Source organism: Panthera tigris, chromosome E3 (assembly GCF_018350195.1).
Source record: "Panthera tigris isolate Pti1 chromosome E3, P.tigris_Pti1_mat1.1, whole genome shotgun sequence".
Taxonomy (NCBI): Eukaryota; Metazoa; Chordata; class Mammalia; order Carnivora; family Felidae; genus Panthera; species Panthera tigris.
In genome coordinates, this window is record NC_056675.1 from 1,314,450 (window position 1) to 1,331,678 (window position 17,229).

General features: G+C 63.8%; 1 protein-coding gene across 1 annotated transcript in view; it reads right to left on the reverse strand.

The window, feature by feature from the left end:
• INTS1 (integrator complex subunit 1) overlaps nt 1-4,059 on the reverse strand; it is a 29,577-nt gene extending 25,518 nt beyond the window's left edge. The window contains exons 1-4 of the mRNA XM_042971588.1: nt 3,729-4,059; nt 2,909-3,199; nt 391-587; nt 167-304 (exon numbers count right to left, since the gene is read on the reverse strand). Coding sequence (XP_042827522.1) covers nt 167-304; nt 391-587; nt 2,909-3,199; nt 3,729-3,786 — 684 coding nt within the window. The 5' untranslated portion in view covers nt 3,787-4,059. The remainder of the gene's footprint in view (nt 1-166; nt 305-390; nt 588-2,908; nt 3,200-3,728) is intronic.
• Nucleotides 4,060-17,229: the final 13,170 nt, after the last annotated feature.

The following is a 17,229-nucleotide window of genomic DNA, read 5'->3' on the forward strand; positions in this document are numbered from 1 at the left end:
GCGGGGGGGGGCCTCCCAGGGCGAACCCCCCACCCCCACCCCGCGGCGGCCCGCATAGGGGAGACGCCTCAGGCCGTTAGATATCCAGCCTCCGGCCAGCGCACACTCAGTGTTGCCCCTTCCTGCTCCCAGAGCCGCGCCGAGCTCCCAGAAGAGGCGGCCTCACCTTAACAAAGATCTCAGGCCAGTTCTCGTCCTCCTCGTACGCAGCCATGAGCAGGCTGCAGGCCAGCACGGACACCAGGCTATTCCCCTTGGCCTTGAAGTTGATGGAGGCGTCGCGCCGCAGAAGGCTGCACAGAGCCTGCGGGAGGCGGCGTGTCGTCAGGGGAGGGGGGCAGGAGGGCAGGAGGGCGCCGGGGCCCGTCCCCTCCCACCCACAGCCCTCACCTCGATGACACCCTCTGTGGCAAAGATGTTGGGCTTGATCTTGGCCAGGTACATGAGGCTCAGGTACAGCGCGCTGTCTGGCTTGGCCCGGGTGGCCTTGAGCTGCTTGACGGCCCCACACAGCACCCCCTCGATGCGGCCATCGTTGCCCTCCAGCTCAGCGGCCTCGATCTCGTCCAGCAGCACCGAGGGCGGGACTGGCAGGCACAGGAAGGGCTCTGTCAGGGCGGTCGGCCACAAGCAGAACCCACCTTTGGGTCCCCCCCCCCCCCAAGACATGGGACGACAGGGCTGAAACCCAGCAAGCGGGGTCTCAGGGCTGTGTTGTGGCTGCCCCTTCTCCAAGAAGGACAACAGTAACCGCCAGGACGGGAGCAGGGCAGGACTCGCTGGGCTCACGGGGCCGACCCAGCCATCGACGGCCCGCAGCAGGGACAGTGCCCCACAGCCTCAGAGCGCCGGCCCCGTCACCTCCAGGTGACTGGCTACCACGTCCCACACGGCTACCCTGGAGTTACCCGCTCCCAGAATACGCTTTTCTAGAAACGAGCCCACTTTTTCTAAGTCTTCCAATTGACTGACCCAATGCGGTTCGCACTGTCGACTTTCCTAACCGCGGCTGCTTCTCTGGGGGTCTCCTCCCACCGCCGCTGACCCCGCCTCTGCCCTCTCCCCAGACCTGGCCTGCAGGGAGGTTTCTGCCTTAACAGTCTCTGCAAAGCACCCTTTTTGGGTTTTGACCTTGTCCCCCGTGTTCACGTCCCCCATGTCTTCAGTCCTTCCCTCTTTCCGAGCACCAACCTCCCCGCACAGTCAGCGGCGACCTCGCTTAGCGTGCCTCCCGAAAGCATGTTGGGGCCACCACGCCTTCTCCTGGCGCCACCCGCTATCGCTCGGGTCCAGGTGTCTCCCACTCCCCCTTGCCGTCTGCTTTGACCAGAGAGATCCTTCCGGTCGTCTTTAAATACGCAAACACACAGAGGGAGGCGCTGCTGTCGACCGCTGAGTTCACCGAACGAGGACAGAGTCAGTGATATTCACCGAAGGCTTTCCGCGGGCCAAGGACGGCGGACGAGCAGGCAGGGCAGGTGGGCCAGACTTGCTGAAGACCTTGACGTCCCCCACGCCCGGGGCTACGCACAGCTACGTGCGGCCTCCTGTTTGCAAAGTGCCTCATCGCTCAGGATATGCTTTCCACACCGCATTCCACCTGCTCTCCAGAACCACCGTTTACGGGAGACGCACGGCTACTAACTGGCAGAGCCGTGGCCCGGGCAGGAGCCCCAGCCCTGTGTGTGCTTTTAGCGTCTGCCTGCCCTCGCTGCCAGGGGAGGGCGCCTTGGGGCGGGGGGCTGCCGCCCCGCGAGGCTCGGGCCTGGACTGGAGGCCTGACTCGTCTCCCAAAGCGCAGCTAGCCCCAGCTGTGCCTTCTGCTCCCCATGCCCCAGGGCTCCCTACCGCCAACCGAATCAGGCACAAGCACCTCTCCGGCGGCCAGCCTCGATTCTCGCCCCTTGCACTGCCGGGACCTAGCCCGTTCCCGGCACGCTCTCCTCTCCGGAATGCGGGCCTCTGCCCGGCGGTTTACTCCCCAACATCCTCGAGCACCTGTCAAGATCCTAGCCAGCCTTTAAGGCTCACCTGCACCTTACAGTTCCCTCGTGAGGCTTCTCTCTGCCAACACTGTCACGTGAGTACCTGTGTGTTCCAAACCTGGGGCTGGCTGGTTATTTGACGGATCTGATCTACATGGCCTCATGGAGCAGCTAAAATTAATCAGTGGGAATATGGCACAGAAAACCAGGAGCGATCTCAGATGCGCGCAGCTCAAAGCCTTTCTGTAAATTACAGAACTAACGTACTTTCTCTTGACGTTAATGTCCTAGCGTTTCCTGCCCCGTTGGCGAGGGTCACTGAAGCGCGGGCAGAGGGGGACTCCCCAGAACACAGGGCCCCCTCTGGTCTGCCTCGGTGACTGCTGACCCCCAGTGCCCAGAGCGGAGGCGAGCCAAGGACAGAAGCTGCTCACGGAGGATAGTGGCTGGCAGTGCGGCCAGTCATACCCCAAGCCAGCCCCGCAGAGGGGCTGAAGAGCAGAGAGAGCGAAGCCCAGCCGCTTCCCAGCAGACAGCGCACGGGCACAAGCTGGGCGTGCTTCAGGGTAAGGATCCCGAACCGTGGGTCACCCTAACCTCAGAGAAGGCCGCTGAGGCTCACTGCAGCAACGTGCCCGCTGTGGACACCTGCTCCTGCCGCACGCCGGGGCCCGAGACCCCCCTGTGCCAAGCCCTAGCCCGCATTAACACTTCCCGGTCTCCGTCCCCGTCACGAGCTCGCCGGCTCGAGGTGGGTGGAGGCGCCTGCGTGAGAAGCGCCTTGGGGAACAAACCCGCAGAGGACTCCTCTCCACCCTTCCGCCTGTGCCGCACCCACGCTAAGCCTGGACGTGGCCTCTCCTGAGCCCCCGGCAGACGAGCTGTGGGGCCTGCTCTCCGCCAAGTCCGGACACCGGCTTTACCTTCGATCGGGACCACAGACGGTTCTTTAATCGATGGAGAGATAGCGCGTTTTTCCGCGACTGCAGCCTCAGCCAGGCGCCCCAGGGCACTCAGAGGGGGTGTGGAGGAGAGTTTGGGGCGTTTGGTGAGGCCGGTCAGCGCTGAGGCACCGGCCAAAGCGGCTGCGGCGTCCCGCTTGCGCTCCGAAGGCAGGCCGGAAGGGGCAGGCTTCAGCAGGGTGGACGCCGTTTTCGACTCATTGGCCTGACCCTTTGAGCCCAGAGCAATGAAGTCTCCCGGCGGAGGGTGCCCTGCAGAGAGGGGAGATGGGGACACGTGCACCTTTACACGGTGGTGGGGGGGCGGGGAGAGGATGCTGCGCAGGGACTCCAACCTCCCGCTTTCTCAGAGGGGCTCAGACGAGCGGCAGGGCAGGCAAGAAACCAGTTGCCAGCAAGCCCAGGGCAGAGCAGGGTCTGGTGCGGTCAGTCACGCGGTGCTTACTACAGACCAGACCAGACCCCTGCTTTGGGAGCGTCGGCTCACTTGATCCCAACAAGATTCTGACACAGGCGCCCGTCCTCTCGCTTTGCAGAGGAGGAAATCGAGGCACCGAGACGTACGGTCACATGCGCCCGGCCACGGCGCTAGGCAGCCCGGCTCCGGCCCGTGCTGCCGCCCGCCCCCGGCCAGCGAGATCCTCAGCTGCTTCTCTGCAGCCTCGGGTGTGCCCCGAGAGGGAGTCGGCCTCCCGGAGGCGGTCGCAACCGGCCCATCCGCCCAGGGACACCGTTCCAGACCCGACGCCCGGGAACCCGGGCCGCAGGCAGAAGCCCACACCTGAGGGCTTGGCCGCCGCGCTGGGCCTGCGGACCGTCGCGGGCTTGGCCCGGTTCATTCTGTCCCCCTCCCCGCACTGCTCCTCGCCGCCGCGGTGTCACCCGAGGAGAAGGCCGGCGCCGATCCGCCGTCCCCTCGCTCGCTCATTCATTCATTCGCGCCCGGGGCCGTCCGGGGCTGGGGCCTGCGGGCGAAGGGGCCGCGGCCCCGCAGGACGGAGCGACTCGGGGGCCGCGCGGGCCCCGCCTCGGATCCGCCGGGGAGGGATCGGTACCGCCGGCAGCCGCGGCCCGGCCCGCACACCACCCGCCCAGCGAACCGCCTCGGCGCCCCAGCCGCGGCCGTCCCGGAACCGGAAGCCACCCTTGCCACCCTCGGCACCACGACTTCCAGAACAACCGGAAGCAAAACAGCACGGGTTGGGCGGGAGGCGCCTGCGCGGTGCTTGCAGCGCCCTCTGGCGGCGGGAGGCCGGCCGAGCCTCGCTGTCGCCGACCTGAGTGGCACGTGCCCTCTGCAGGTGAGGGTGACGCGGTTCAGGGAGGGGGTCGCGGGGACTCGGAACCGGAGGTGCTGCACCTTCAGGGTCCCGCCCTCCCGTTTGGCTGTCAAAGGCCAGGTTTCTGGGATGCCCGCGTTGGGTCGAAGAGGGAGCCCAGGGCTGCGAATGGGCACGTCTGCAGCGGGGATCCCAGCCTCAGTTTCCCCGCCTGCACAGTGGGGCTCTGCTGCCTCTCCCAGGCCTTTTGATGGCAGAGGACGTGTCCACCCTCCCGGGGTGCGGCTCCATGGCGACGAAACCCCACGCCCCCCCTCCTATCAGGGGTCACCATGGTGTCCTGGGGTCTCCCGACGCAGCCCCACCCTGCACCACGAACGGACGAGGCCAGAGCGACTGCCCGGCCCACAGTCTCACTGGCCAGCCAGGTGCCTTCCTCTGTAGAGTGGGCGGCCTGGCGTGAAGGGACAGGCCGTGGGAACCCCGAGCGTGGCGCTCCTACTGGACCTGAGCTTTGGCAAAGCAGCGGTCTGCAGTTAAGGGACCTTCCTCAGTGGCGGCTGCAGGTAGGGAAGGGCCGAGCCTCAGGGGAGGAGGAGGCAGTGGGGCCCACGTAAAGACCTGCAAAGGGCGGTCAGTCAGTGTGGACGCGTAGCCAGCTGTGTCCGCAGGCGGGCAGTGACCAGACAGGGGAGACGGAACCACCCTCGTGACGGTCACGTTCAGAGGAATGGCTGTGGGTCCCCACGTGTGTCTCAGAGGGACACAGGAGGGCACACCACTGCAAGCCGTTTAGCGAATGCTCTAAAGCAGGGGGCAGGGGCCTTGCTGGCCCCACCGGGGGTCCCTCTGTCAGCGGTGGCTGGTAGAACCGGTGGGCACAGCAGGCACGAGCGAGGATCCTTTGTCACGGGGGGGGGGGGCCTACTGGGAGCCCAGAGCCGTGTCCCCTGGCGTGGCCAGTGGGGGCCCTTCTGCCAGGGGAGGGAGGCAGCAGTGGGGTCACCTTGCCAAGGGCAGTGGAGGGTGTAACTCAGAAAGCCCATGGGAGGTGCCCGGTGCCCCGTAGCGCCCCCCCCCCAAAGAGGCGCCACGCTCCCTGCCGTGGTCGTTGTCCTTACTCAGAACCACGGGCCCCAGGAAGTGGCCGGCAGGTCCCTGGAGCTTGGCAGCCCAGGCCCTGCCCTCAGCAGGGGAAGGCTCTAAGGGCCAGGGCTGGAGGGTGGAGCTCTGGTCCTGGGATTGGTGCCGTGATAAGAAGTGCCGGGAGCTGGGAGACTTTTCCCCCACTCCTTCCCCAGCCCTCCAAGATGAGGACCCGACAAGGCACCGTCTGCAAGGCGGGAAGCGGGCTCCCACCAGACACCGGGGCTGCGGCACCCGGATCTCGGACTCCTGGCCTCCAGAACCATGATGAGGAAATGTTTGCTCTTTGGCCCCCACCTGGTACCACGCCGTAGCCACCGCAGCCGAGACCCCGTCCGAAGCCCTCCTTCTGCCCACAGCAGGAGCGCACCTGCTTTTCTGGGGTGGGAGAGGGACGTGGGCCCTCATTCCAGCAGGTGGCCGTGACTCACAGTGCAGAGGCCGCCGGAGGCCTGGCGGTGTGCCAGCCACACCTGCCCGCAGCCCCCCACGTTCAATCCCTGCCCTGCGGGAACTCCAGGACCCCGGGCCGGCGCCCTGTGCGTGGGCTGGGAGGACAGGGTCACCGCCTGGTCCTCGGTCCTCAGCGTGGGCACGGAGTAGGGCTCAGAGCAGAAGGGCGGCCGCTGCACCCGGCGAGGACAGACACCAACAAGTGCTGGCCAAGATGTGGCCCGGCGGTGGGAAGGGGCCGGGCTGCCACGGAGCCCTGCCAGAGTGCTCCCGAGCGTGCACCCCAGAGAACGGGAAGCGCTCAGATAAACGCCTTGCACACCCATGTTCCCGGCGACACTGTTCGCAGCAGGCAGAAGGTAGAAACAAACGTCCAGCAACAGATGAACGGATAAACAGAAAGTGGTCTGTCCCCATGGTGGAATGCTCTTCAGCCATAAAAAGGAAGGAAGCACGATCCACGGCACGAAGAAGCTCGAAAACATGCCACGCAAGAAAGACCACACGTTGTCTGGTTCCATTGATATGAAAAGCCCAGGACAGGCAAATCCCCAGAGACGCAAGGCAGATTAGTGGGCGCTGGGGGTGGGGAGGGCAGCGGGGGGGGGGGGGGTGCTGCTGAGCGGGCACAGGGTTTCTCTCCAGGTGATAGAAACGCCTGGAATTTGAGGATGGCTCTGGACGCACAACGCGTGAAAACACCAAAAACCTCCAAATCACACACTTCAAAACGGTCAATGTTACGGTTTGTAGCCCAATAAAGTTATCGAGAAAAGAGCCAGAAAAAACTTACTTGTCTCCAAGCTCGCTGATGTATAATTGGCAAAATTTGTGGGTATTTAAGGTACGACGTGCGACGTTTGATGTACGTACGCTGTGCGAAGCGATTGTTACAATCCAGCTGATTAGCATTTCCTTGTTCTCACACAGTTACATAGTTTTGGAGGGCAGTGAGGTTTTGAAACAAAGCTGTCTGAGACCCCAGCCTCTGTGCCCGCTCTGGAGCCTGCCGTGCCCGCTTCCCTCCCCGTCGCTGGGATGGCCCACCGCTCCTGCTAGGCTCCAAGCTGTGACTCAGCCACTGTGCCACCTGACGGGGGGGTGGGGGGGGGTGCAGGGACAGACCGCCGCTGCTGCCCTGCCCAGAGTGCAGACCCTCGAGCAAGGTGGTGACCGTTGTTCTTTTAAGCCCCTGAAGCCTAAATGAAATTTGAGGGCCGCCCCGGTGGCTCATTCAGTAAGTGTCCGACTTGGGTTCAGCACACATGATGATCTCACGATTCGTGGGTTCAAGCCCCACATCGGGCTCTGCACTGATGGCACAGAGCCTGCCTGGGATTCTCTGTCTCCCTCTGCCCTGCCTTCGCTTGCATGCTCTGTCTCTCTCTCTCTCTCTCAAAATAAATAAACAACAAAAGAGGAATCCTTTAAAACAAGTCGGGGGACGTGTTGTCAGAATTTGCAAGAATAGTACCGAGTATTCTAGACAGCCTTCATCCTGAATCCCAGAACATTGTCTCTGCTCTATCCCTTTCTTTCCATCCATTCATAATTTTTTCCTGAACCATTTAAGAATGAGTAGAAGATTCCTCTTCACCCGTAAATGCTTGAGTGTGTATTTCCTGAAAACAAGGAGCTGTTTTATACAATAATCAGACTATTGGCAACATCAAGACATTAACATCAAAGCAATGCTTTTCATTAATCTACGGCTTTATCAAGGCCCCATCCACTGTTCCAGCAATATCTTTAGGGCAGAGACAATCCAAGATTCTGCATTGCGTTCCATGGCCCTATCCCCCCACCCCCACCCTTGTAGTCTTTCTTCTGGAATAGTCCCTGAGCCCTCCTGGGTAATTCACGACATTGGCTTCTTTTCTTTCTTTCTCTTTCTTTCTTTCTTTCTTTCTTTTTCTTTCTTTCTTTTTCTTTTTCTCTTTCTTTTAATTTTAGAGCGAGAGAGAGAGAGAGCAAGCTGGGAAGGAGGGCAGAGAGAGAGAGAGAGAAAATCCCAATCAGGCTCAATGCTCAGTGCAGAGCCCAACATAGGACTCGATCCCACCCCCCTGGGATCGTGACCTAAGCAGAAATCAAGAGTCAGACACTCAACGGACTTAACCACCCAGGTGCCCCGACACTGACATTTTGGAAGGGTCCAGGCCTGTTACTGTGTAGAATTCCCCCCAATTCGGGCTTGTCTGCTGGTTCACAATTAGGCTCAGGTTACACATTTCTGGCAGGGACAGTGCAGAGACGCTAACTTCTTCCCCATCAGTAGGCACGTGACCTTAAGTGTAACTTATCTCACTCCTGGCGATAACTTGATTACTTGGTTCGAGGGGCGTCTGCTGGGTTTCTCCCGTCTTTCACCCTCCAAACGTTCAGCCACTCTGTTTCAGCTTCCCTGCTGACCCGTGCCCGACGCCGTCACGACGACCACAGTTGGCGGGAGGCGCTTCTGTGCTTGCCTCGTCCTCCCGCGTCCTCGTCCTATGTCGGGGAGAGCTGCCCTCCCCTCCCCTCCCCCCCACCCCCGCCCGCAGCGCTGGCCCGTGACCTTCCCCTCAGGATGGACTCGAGGATTCCTCATCCAGCAGATTCGGTCCTTCACTATCTTTGTTTATCGCAGGCACGAGACACTCCAGATCTGGACAGTGGGGTCCCGCGAGGCTGGCTTGTCGTCTGCTGACGCGACCCCATCGTGAGCGAAGCTCGTCCTTACTTTTCGAAGCCACCGAGTGTGGAGGTTGTTTGGTACAGACGGCTGGGCTGGGCGGGTGGGAGGAGAGACGGAGGGGAGGCAGGTCACGGGAGAGGGGCAGGTGCCGGGCGAGCCCCGGGCAGGGGGCTGGGGCTGAGCGTCTGCTCCCACCGCCGACGGCTGCCAGCTTCCCCACCTGCCCTTCCAGGCTGCCCCGGGGAGCGTAGGGGAAGAGCCTCCTCCAGGCTTCCCCGGGCGGGCGGAGCTGGGCCGTTGCGGGCGGCAGGGGCCGGGAGGAGGGCAAGAAGGGCCAAAGCAGAGCCACACTCCCGAGTCTGCCGACGTTCTGCCCGGTGCCAACCGCGTGCGGGGGGAGATGGGACGGCTGGCGAGAGCCGGCGGAAAGTGGGCTGTGCCCGACCTCTGACCTCTGACCCAGGATTGGAGACGCAGGCTCTGGCTTGACCACCCTGGAGGCGGTTTTCTTTGACGAAGAAGCTCGCCCGTGGGGGGTCCCAGGGTCCGGGCGCAGGGGGACCGCCTCTGCCCAGGTCCTGCAGACCTCCCCGCCCAGGACCCGCCACCGCGTGCTGCCTGCAGGACCCCCGGAAACACACGCCCCTCTTCTGCCTCAAAACCTCCCAGCCCCACCCCTTCCTCCGAGAAGCCCTCCGGGTTCCCTCCCCGGGCAAGCTGTGCTGCTCTTCTCCTACTGCCTCCGCCACCGAAGCTGCACCCCGGACTCCGCCACGGTTCGTTGGGGGGGGGGGGAGGGCTCGCGGGGGACACTGAGGCGGCCCCGTCCCAGAACCGAGTGCAGGGGCCTGGGCCGGGCCCAGGGGTCTGCCTTCCACGGCCTCCCGTGGGTGCCAGCACAGGTGCCTCCCTGAGACGCACTGTGTCGCGTCCCGGGGCTGCCGTGGCACACGCCGCAGACCGAGGCCCAAACCGCGGGGGATTATTCTCTGCAGGTGCGGGGGGCCCGAGTCGGAGGTCAAGGTGTCAGGGCCGCGCTCCCCCTCCGGCTCCGGGGGAGGGTCCTTCGGCGTCCCTCCGGCTCCCGGCGGCAGCTGGCGCTCGTGGCTCGCTCAGGGAGGAGCTGGCATCCCCAGCCCTTGCCGCCTCTTTCCGTGGCCTCTGCGTCCGTGTCTCCCCCGTCCTGTCAGTGGCCGAGGGCCGCCCCGATCCAGGGTGATCTCAGACCCTCACCTGACTCAGACTGCCAAAGACCGCTTCCAAATGTGGCCCGACTGTGTGGGGCCACCGCCCGGGGAGCGTGGGCGTGTGTCCCTGGCAGCCACGTGCCGGCGCCTCGTGGGGCTCTGCTCTCTGGACTCTGCTCTTGCTGTTTCCCATGTCAGGAGCCCCCCCATGTCAGGAGCCCCCCCCCACTCCCACTCCTACATCAGAGCCCCCGCCACTCCCACGTCAGGAGCCCCCCCATGTCAGGAGCCCCCCCACTCCCACGTCAGGAGCCCCCCCACGTCAGAGCCCCCCCCTGCAGTCCCACGTCAGGAGCCCCCCACTCCCACATCAGAGCCCCCCCACTCCCATGTCAGGAGCCCCCCCTGTAGACCCATGTCAGGAGCCCCCCACTCCCACATCAGAGCCCTCCCACTCCCACGTCAGGAGCCCCCCCATGTCAGGAGCCCCCCCACTCCCACGTCAGGAGCCCCCCCACGTCAGAGCCCCCCCCTGCAGTCCCACGTCAGGAGCCCCCCACTCCCACATCAGAGCCCCCCCACTCCCATGTCAGGAGCCCCCCCTGTAGACCCATGTCAGGAGCCCCCCACTCCCACATCAGAGCCCTCCCACTCCCACGTCAGGAGCCCCCCCATGTCAGGAGCCCCCCCCACTCCCACTCCCACTCCCAGATCAGAGCCCCCCCCCACTCCCACATCAGGAGCTGCCCCCCCACGTCAGGAGCCCCCACTCCCACATCAGGAGCCCCCCCACTCCCACATCAGGAGCTGCCCCCCCCCACGTCAGAAGCCCCCCCCGCCGCACTCCCATGACAGGAGCCCCACCCCTGCACTCCCACGTCAGGAGCCCCCCACTCCCATTCCCATGTCAGGAGCCCCCCCCCACTCCCACTCCCACATCAGGAGCCCCCCACTCCCACATCAGAGCCCCCCCTCCCATAGCTGCCTTTATCCATCACCGGTCTTTGCTGGTGTGGCCTTCTTCCTTCGCCCCCACACCCACGGCCCCAACGCCCCTGGACCTAGCTCGCACCTGACAACCTCCTGTCACTGCTGAACCGCTGTTCGTCCCCCAGTGGGCAGCCTGCACCACTGTCCTTGCGGCCTCCTGCTGCATCCAAGGGCCACCCGCCAGGACCAAGGAACAGCACCCACAGGGCGAGGTCCCGGTCAGGGAAGCCAGGAGCATCAGGAGCCGGCACAGGCCTGAGGGGCAGGTCAGGGGGGCAGACGCGTTCATTTTTACCGCGTCCCAGGGTCATTGCGAGAACCGTACCCGCACCTGGCCCTGACCTGGCGACTGGTGGTTCGGGTGACACCAAGGCCGGGGGTGGGGGCATTCCCTGCAGCAGGGACCAGACGGGCAGCTCGTCCCAGAAGCTGAAATGCCAGGCTGGGTGGCCGCAGGGTGAGGGAGGGACGGAGGTAAACAGGGACCTGCCAGCCCCCCAGGGGAGACGGGGAGAGTGGCGGGCCCGCAGCTGCCTGTGGCCTAACTGCCTCCGGGCCAGGAAGCAGCTGGGGCCCGGGCCGGTCGGTGTCCCCAGCCCCAGCCCAGGCCTGGCCCTTCCCGGCACTCAGGGTGGGGGGGACGGGGAGAGGAGACCCAGGGCTCCCCGGGGCGCTGGTCGGTTCCCAACTACCTCGTCCACTAAATTTAGAAACTGCTTCACCCCTGCCGGAAGCCCCACCAGTCTGGTGCCTGAGTCTCAAAGCCATGAGTCAGCGGTTATCAGGACCTAGATGCCCGTGTGCTGGGGGGGAGGGGGGGGCTGGGGCAAGTTCGGAGACCCGTCTACGCTCAGGCGGAGGTTTCTGGAACTTCCTCTGCTAGCGAACAGTCCGTTGCAGAGCACGGGACGCCGGAATCCGCCCGTGAGACGCCCCTGCGGTGAGGCTGGAGGGCTGCGTGCGAGGGGGCCGTAGGGACCGCGCTCTGCCAGTGCCCAGGAAGGCCGGGGCCCTGGCAGCCGGGCCGAGCGGTGTGATATCTGAGACTCGGCCGGGCAGCGAGCGGAAGCTCCGGGGAGGCAGCCTCTGGCTGGAGGCGGGAAGTACTTTCCAACAATTGTCTGAAAATAGAACGGGCTGGCTCACGAGGAAATGAGTCCCCCGTCACGGGAAGGGAGCAAGCAGCCGCAGGAACAGGCACGGGAATACGAGCTCTCTGACCCCGGGAGGCCCCGAGTCCTGGGTTTCTCACCTGCGGGCACCCCCAAGTGTTGGGGGGGGGTAGAGGAAGCAGGACTGGGGTCCGGGCACCTAGCACCCAAACGTGCTGCCGGGAGGAAACACTGGTGGTGGCAGAGAGCAGTTTCTCCGGGACCCTGAGTGCGCAAAGAGTCGCTGCGGGGAACGCGCCTGGTCCCATGGCAACTGTGCCCCTCTGGCCGGGCCTCAGTTTCCCTTTGTCCTCAATTAGGGTCAGGGTAGAGGCCCTCGACGTCACACGCTGATGTCCCAGTGCTCAGGAGCTCGTGCTCTGGAGACCCCACCCCGTGTAACCCACACTCCCGGGACCCAGGCTGAGGCTGAGTTCGGGGCCGCCCAGCTCTGGGCTCCGGAGTGGAAACGCAGGGGAGCCGGCTGTGACATCCCCACCCCTGCAAGCCTTTGAGGGGGCACACTCGTGTCAGGCACAAAGGGCAGGGCAGATGAAAGCTGGGTGCTCCCGGGGCCCCTCTGCATGGCTTGTCTCTGTGGGACCCGGGGCTTCTGGGGGCCACAGTTTAGGAACCAGTGCAAGCAGGGCCGTGGACTGAGGAGGAGGGAATCCCTTAGCCCAGCGACATACTCCCAGCTAGCACCTCACCCACATTCCAAAGTTTCCCCTGGAAAGGCTGAAGCTGAAGAGGGGATGTAGGGTTTCTTTGTTTCTTTTTTTTAATTAAAAAAATATACTTATTTATTTGAGAGAGAGAGAGGCAGAGAGAATGTGAGACACAGAATCGGAAGCAGCTCCAGGCTCTGAGCTGTCAGCACAGAGCCCGACGCGGGGCTGGAACTCACGAACAGTGAGATCGTGACCTGAGCCGAAGTCGAGAGTTGGACGTTTAACCAGCTGAGCCCCCCAGGCACCCCTAGGCCTTCTTTGGTGGGAGCTCTTGGGGACACCCTGTGACCGGTCAGCAGTGGGGGGGGGGGGGCAGAGGCCAAGGGCATGGGGCTGGGTAGAGATCGCAGCCCACGTCAGGCAGGACCGAAAGGTGGCATGGATGGGGAAAGTCTCGTCCCCCAGATGCGGCATCTCCTCAGGGGATGACAGTCCCTCGGCCTGTGCCCCTTCCTTCTCTCTTGGTCCGGGGGCTGAGTGGGAGTGGGGTGGGGTGGGGTGGGGTGGGAGGGACCCAGAGCAGTGACTGTAGCCCTCCCGCCCTGCACAGCACAGACCTGACTTCACACTTTGTCTCACTGTCCCTATAAGCCCTCCAAGTGTCCCCAATGCTGTCCTATTGGGGGCGGGGGGGGGGGGTTACACGTGGTTTTCTTTCCTTGTTTGGGGTTCAAGTTTTCTGCAAAGAGCATATTAGTAGGTTTGAAACGAGAAAAAGACCCTCATTCGCTTTTCTTAAAAGTAAATAAATACGTAAAATAAACGTCCGAGGAATTCCACGCGGTGTCCTGACGGCAGCCGCAGCCCGTGTTTCCTTCGCAGAAAAGTGCCACCACACACTCGTCCTGCGCCCCGCGCCCTGACTTTCGGTGCCGACATTCTGGTCAGGGACAAGGTGTCCCAGGTTGGGGCGGGTCCAAAGTGACCTCGGGCTCAGTGGAGGCACAGAAAGGAGTGTCCAGATCTTGGCATCTTGACGTCAGGTGCAAATTGGCGTTTCTCGTGGTATCGATCATTTACAACCGACGCTTCCACCGGATCCTCTGCTGTGATGTGTTACGGCCGGGTCGACGGGGCTCGGCTGGGTGCTTCTCGTCCTCGAGCGTCCCTGCTCACCTGCTCGTGACTCGGGCTTCCGCACCACGTGGCTCTGGGTTCCCAGAGCTGCTTTGCGCTGTGATGCATTAAAATAAGAAAGATACGTCCGTCTTCCCCCCGGGTTCCTAAAAGCCTTGGTGTTTCCTGAATGGTGGGAACCTCTTTTGTCATCCCCGATGAGCCCGCCCTGACCTTACCTGAGTTTGCACTCAGGAGGTGACTACTGGTGGGGCCGTCAGCTTCGGGGGCGGGGGAAGGCCGTGACCGTGGCCAGCGTGATTAGAGGCCTGGGCCCCCAGGGAGGGGGCGGAGGCGGCCGCTCCGGGGCGATGGGCAAACCCAAGGATGTGGAGGATGTGCCTGGGCAGGGCGCAAAGGCCCTCGTCCCTCTTCTCTTTTCTGGTCCATGCGTGTCCTCCTCTGATGCGTGTCCTCCTCTGACTGTTCCTGCCTTGTTTCCTTTATGGTAACGCTGTCACCCTACGCGTGACGCTCTCACGTCGTGAGCAGCACTGTGATGGCTTCCATCGCAGAGAATTACTGACCCTGAATCTGTCGTCAGCCGGGCAGCAACGGGCGCAGCCTGGGGACCCGGGGCTTGCGCTGGCGTCCGGGGACATGGGGGCAGCTTGGGGACGGAGCGCCTCACCTGTGCTCTGTGCCGGTGCCTAGTGGAGACAGAACTGAATCGTGCGACGCCCGGCCGGGGCTGGAGAGCGGGAGAAATGGTTGGCGTTTGGGAAAACGCGACAATTTGTTTCGCGACCCGGCCTTCGCGACGCCGGACGTAACGCCCGCCGTCCTCTGTCGGCCAAGGCCGTGGGGAAGGTCTGGCCAGGTTCCTGGTGGGAAGGCACCGTCCCGGCATCCCTAGAAGGTGTAGCTTGCTGTGGTCACGGAGCTTGGCTCCCGGCCGCCCCGGTAAGGGCCACGCCCTCCGGCGTGGACACGCAGCTTGTCTCCGTTTGGCAAGACCAGAATAAATGCCTGTGCCCGGGCCTCTCACCGGAACCAGAGTCCCCCTGCTCACAAGTGTCCAGGCCCCAGTCCTGGCTCCCTGACGCTCCGTCACGTGGAGACGGCAGAGCCCCCGTGCCCGGCTCCTCGGAAGGGTCTGATGAATCCACAGTAAGTACCTCCCCCGGGGTCTGGGGCACGAGAGCGAGAGAATCCGCGGCTGCTCATCGATACCGTTGCGGTCGTTTGGGGCGAGCGAAGATGGCTGTCCCGCTGAGACTTCCACGTCCCGCTAGTCACATCGGTGCCAGACCGTTCTCTGTCTGAGGGGCCTGCTGGCAGCCGACCAGGCTGGAGATTCTACCAGGAGGCAGCAGGAACCTCGCCGGACTGCACAGAGGACGGACCTGCCGCCCGGGGCAGGTGGGAGGGGTCGGGAGAAGTTTGTTCTTCAGGAATCTTGACCCGGTCGAATGGATGTCAACTTTATTACTTCATCAATACCATCATCCTGGCGACGGGGGCCTTTTCGTTTGGGAGCGTTCGGCAGCTTACAAAGAGCTCGCTGCATCTGACCCTCAGGCAGTCCTCCTCCCAGTTTAGGGACGTGGAGGCAGGCTCGGAGATCGGGCGTCCCGCCCGAGGCCACACAGCCGCCCAGTGCCAGGGGAGCGCCGGGGAGACAAATTCTGCTCCCTCCGGATCTGCGGTGAGGGAGGGGCCCCTCTCCCCCCACTAGCGGAAGAAAGATGGTTTCCAGACCGGCCCCTCCCCAAGCCCAGCCGACCCAGTCCTCCACCCCAGAAGTGAGCCGGGGACAAGCAGACGGCGGCTCTCGGCCACCCCCAAGTCACCCGGTAGCCATCGCTGCTTCCTGGCAGAGGACCCAGGATTGGGGGGGGGGGCTCCGGTGCAGGGAAACGGGTGGGACCCGCACGCGGGGGGACGGGCTGAGGCCCTGGACACTCCCCAGCGAGGCTGAGGACGGGCCCTGAGAGCAGGTGGACCCCGGCCCAGGCAGAGCTGCCGGCTCCCCGGGCGCGGGGAGGGGGGCTTCCCCTGCCAAGCTTCATCCTCCGGGGCAGTCGGGGCCGGGAGGGCCGAGGAAAGGGCGTCGCGAGCACCAGCACCGCCTGCCCTGCGCTGACGCATGACTCATCCGTTCCGGGTCAGCAAACATCCGCCTGCAAAGGCTTCCCCCTCACAGGGCGTGGGGCGCAAGCACCCCGCCCCGCTGACTTCCCAGAGGGCCCGGCTCGCCCGCCCTACCTGGTCCCCCAGGCCCGGCTGTCCGAGGCCCAACCCCCACCTTTCCGGGGCCAGGGTGCCCCCTCGGGGGGGGGGGGGCTGGAGTTGGCCTGGCCCCTGCCTCTCCTCTTCCCCCGGAGGAGTCAAACTCGGGGCCTCGGGGTCCCTCCCGTTCCCCGGACCTCCGCCAGGGCCACCGGAGTCCGCCGGGCGGCGCTGCCAACGTGTGATTCTCTGGAAGGAGGGCGGGGCCGCGCGCACAGCTGGTCGAGGGGCAGGTGGCGCCTCTCGCCGGGGCTCCCCGGGGGCTCCGACGGGCGCTTTATCTGGTGCGGGCAGACGCTCGTTCTGACCTTGTCCTTCCTGCGGCGTCCGCCTGGCAGGTACAGACAGACACACGGACACACGGGGGTCTCCCTCCCTCCTGGCGCCGCAGGTGGCGCAGGCCACCCACTCACGCGGCGCTCACGAGACTCACGCGCCCGCGCACGTGACCTGGCGTGTGCCTCGCGTGGGGCGCCCGGTGCCCGCGTCCCGCCGCTCACCTGGCCGATCCCTTAGCGAGGACGTGGCCGCCTCACCTTTTGCTGTCACGACCGGCGCCCCCGCGATGAGCCGCGCGCGCCCCAGGTCTCACACGTGAGCAGGTGCGCCTGTGGCAGCCAGCCCTGGGAGGGGGGAGGCCGGGTCTGGGGACGGGCAGGGTCCACGGGGAAGGAGCCCCCGGATTCCCCTCCTGCACCCCCACCGGCGGCCGCGGCCGCCTGCTCCCCACGCCTTGCCCGACGGCGACGCCTGATTCTGGATTCTGATGGCTGCGAAATGGGATTTGGATACCGTGTGAACGTGCACCGCTCTGATCACACCCAGCTTTCTCTGTGTTTGTCATTTTATGTTTTTTCCTGAGGGATCTGTTCCTATCCTCTGCCCCTTTCTATCGCTTCCTTTTATAATCCTAGGAGCCTTTTGTAGATTAGGGAGATAGACCTTTGTGATGTGGGTTGCCAATATTTTTTCCTAGTGTATACTTTGTGTTGTGACTTTGCTTATGGTGATTTTTGCCTTAAATCTTTTTTAGTGTGTCTGGGGGTTTATTTTAGAGAGAAAGAGCAGGTGACCAGGAGAGAGGGGCATAGAGAGAGAGAGAGAGAAAAAAAATCTTAAGCACACTCCATGCTTAGCATGGTGATGTGGGGCTTGATCCCATGACCCTGGGATCATGACCTGAGCTGAAATCAAGAGTCGGAGGCTCAACCGACTGAGCCACTCAGGCGCTCCCAGGGCCTGGGTCTTTAATTGTGATTTAAAAACATTTTTCCTGCTCCCAAGTTTTCTAAGGAGTCATTCGTGTTTTCTGCAAATAT